The 2137-nt window shown below is 40.0% G+C and overlaps 1 protein-coding gene across 1 annotated transcript; it reads left to right on the forward strand.

The window, feature by feature from the left end:
* Positions 1-402: 402 nt before the first annotated feature.
* On the forward strand, positions 403-1913 carry LOC142494606 (uncharacterized). The gene is made up of 2 exons (XM_075599048.1): positions 403-476; positions 840-1913. The coding sequence occupies exons 1-2, from the start codon at positions 428-430 to the stop codon at positions 1889-1891; spliced, it is 1101 nt and encodes a 366-aa protein (XP_075455163.1). The 5' UTR covers positions 403-427; the 3' UTR covers positions 1892-1913.
* The last annotated feature ends 224 nt before the right edge of the window (positions 1914-2137 follow it).

A 2137-nucleotide genomic window follows, 5' to 3' on the forward strand; every position in this document is an offset into this window, starting at 1 on the left:
ACATCTTCGATTAATGTACCACACATATCCTCTACCAAAAACAACACTTTTTGCAATATGACCACCTTCATGATAACCATTGTGAATGGTCATCTCATGATAGTTATGTACATTATGATACTGATATCACTACACAACATATGATTTTTATGTACTCATTTAATCTATTTATCCTCACGCATTACTGCAGAAACATAGTATGTTGTATGTTAGGGAACTCAAAAATTCTAAGTACACAGGCATGTACAGTGTTATTACAACTATTTATGTTCACTTTCACACACATTTTCGGTTAAGGAACTGATGTTGTTAGTTAATCATAAATACAGAACATACAATAAGTGTTTGTTCAATATTTACACATGTAAATGTAAAACTTATGTTATTGTTATATATAGTTGCCCCTGGAGGACATGTGTCACCTGAGATGGAACAAGTGTCTTCACCTGGGTCAGCCAGCTCAACACTACTAGAAGGTGAGTGTATCATTTGCTGGCCATATAATATGTGCTCTTCTATATGTTATGTTGTCATGTGCATTATTTGTTTTGCACATCTTCTTTAAATAGGATTACTTAGTGTCAGTGAAAATTAAGTGTAAGGCAACATGTATTGTGTTAGTGATGTTAATTATCATGTAGGACTTCTGAGTTTAGAGCAACTTTTCATTCATTCATATTTCATACTGAGTCCAAACATTATTCGTAAGTCAAGGTAGTTTTTAATGAGGTTATAAAACGTATGCTAACATGTTAGGTGTTACTTAGGACACAGTACAATTACATAGTAACACAGCATACATTAACATGCCATTTAATAATGTGTACATTTCTTTTTAGAACATCATGGTGATGAGGATGATGAGTATGATGAGGATGACGCCACAGAAGAGACTGAAATACAATCATGTGACCATGAAGAGGTGCCAATAGAAACTGTTGTACCGCCAAATCGTCCATCAACTTCCACATACGATGCAATTGTAGCTTCAGAGGGAAAAATAGTGGACGCAGAAAATCGTCGCCATTCAGACATGATGACAGTGCTGGAAAGGATGATTGGACTGCAGGAAGAAACAGTATCACAATTGGCACATCTCCACAGAGTCTTCATTGAAGTGCCTAAACAGTTGCAAAAAATCAACACCTCATTCGAAGCATTAGTTGTTCAGCAAACACAAGCTAATTACTGGAGAATGACTAATGTACCACAATTCAACACCTCCCAGCCAGGATCTGTTCATGCAGGTCAGTTTTCACCACATTCATCTGATATTCATTCACCAGGCCCAAATGTTACCGGTCAAGTAGCAGACATTGCTGTGCAGGTTCCTGATGACATCCTACCGCTGCCATCTGTACAAATTCAGCAGCAGACACCTACAAAGGAGGCGACAAAAACAAAACAAGACACACATGAAACAGACCAACCATCACTTGTGCAGTGTCTACCAACTTGCTCACATGTGTCACTGGGCACAAGCCCTGTTCGTGAACAGTCACTACCCAAAAGCCCTGTAGGTGAGTCGCTGCCCAAAAGCCCTGTAGGTGAATCGCTGCCCAAAAGCCCTGTAGGTGAGTCGCTGCCCAAAAGCCCTGTAGGTGAATCGCTGCCCAAAAGCCCTGTAGGTGAATCGCTGCCCAAAAGCCCTGTAGGTGAATCACTGCCCAAAAGCCCTGTAGGTGAGTCACTGGCCACAAGCCCTGTAGGTGAGTCACTGGCCACAAGCCCCGTAGGTGAACAGTCACTGGCCACAAGCCCTGCCCGTGAAGTGCCAGAGGCCACTCAAAGTGGCTCTGTTGTGCCTAAAGTTGGTGGCAAAAGAAAAAGGAAAATTCAAGAGACAACAAGCAGGCCTGTTACTCGCTCGCAAAAGGAACAAAAAAAATAAATGTTATAATTCAGAAAATATGTCTTTGGCCTTGTTTTGTTGACTTCAGATTATCTAATTACTATTGTATGTATGCTGAAGACTGTGTTGTTTCCAAACTTTCAACTATGTTCTTGTACACGTGAAGTTTTGGAAATGTTAACACTCATAATTAATTGTGTTATAAATATTTATGTTGTAATCGTCTGTTCAGTAATGGTCCACCAGGAGCCAGTTGCTAAGTTTAGAGAAGCTGCCATTGACTTT

The sequence above is a fragment of the Ascaphus truei genome, chromosome 5, assembly GCF_040206685.1.
Source record: "Ascaphus truei isolate aAscTru1 chromosome 5, aAscTru1.hap1, whole genome shotgun sequence".
Lineage (NCBI taxonomy): Eukaryota > Metazoa > Chordata > Amphibia > Anura > Ascaphidae > Ascaphus > Ascaphus truei.

Bases quoted from the DNA above. Each gene is read 5' to 3' on its own strand.
- LOC142494606 (XM_075599048.1), top strand. From the start codon at position 428: ATGGAACAAGTGTCTTCACCTGGGTCAGCCAGCTCAACACTACTAGAA. The intron at 477-839 runs GTGAGTGTATCA...ATTTCTTTTTAG, and splicing joins CAGCTCAACACTACTAGAAG to AACATCATGGTGATGAGGAT.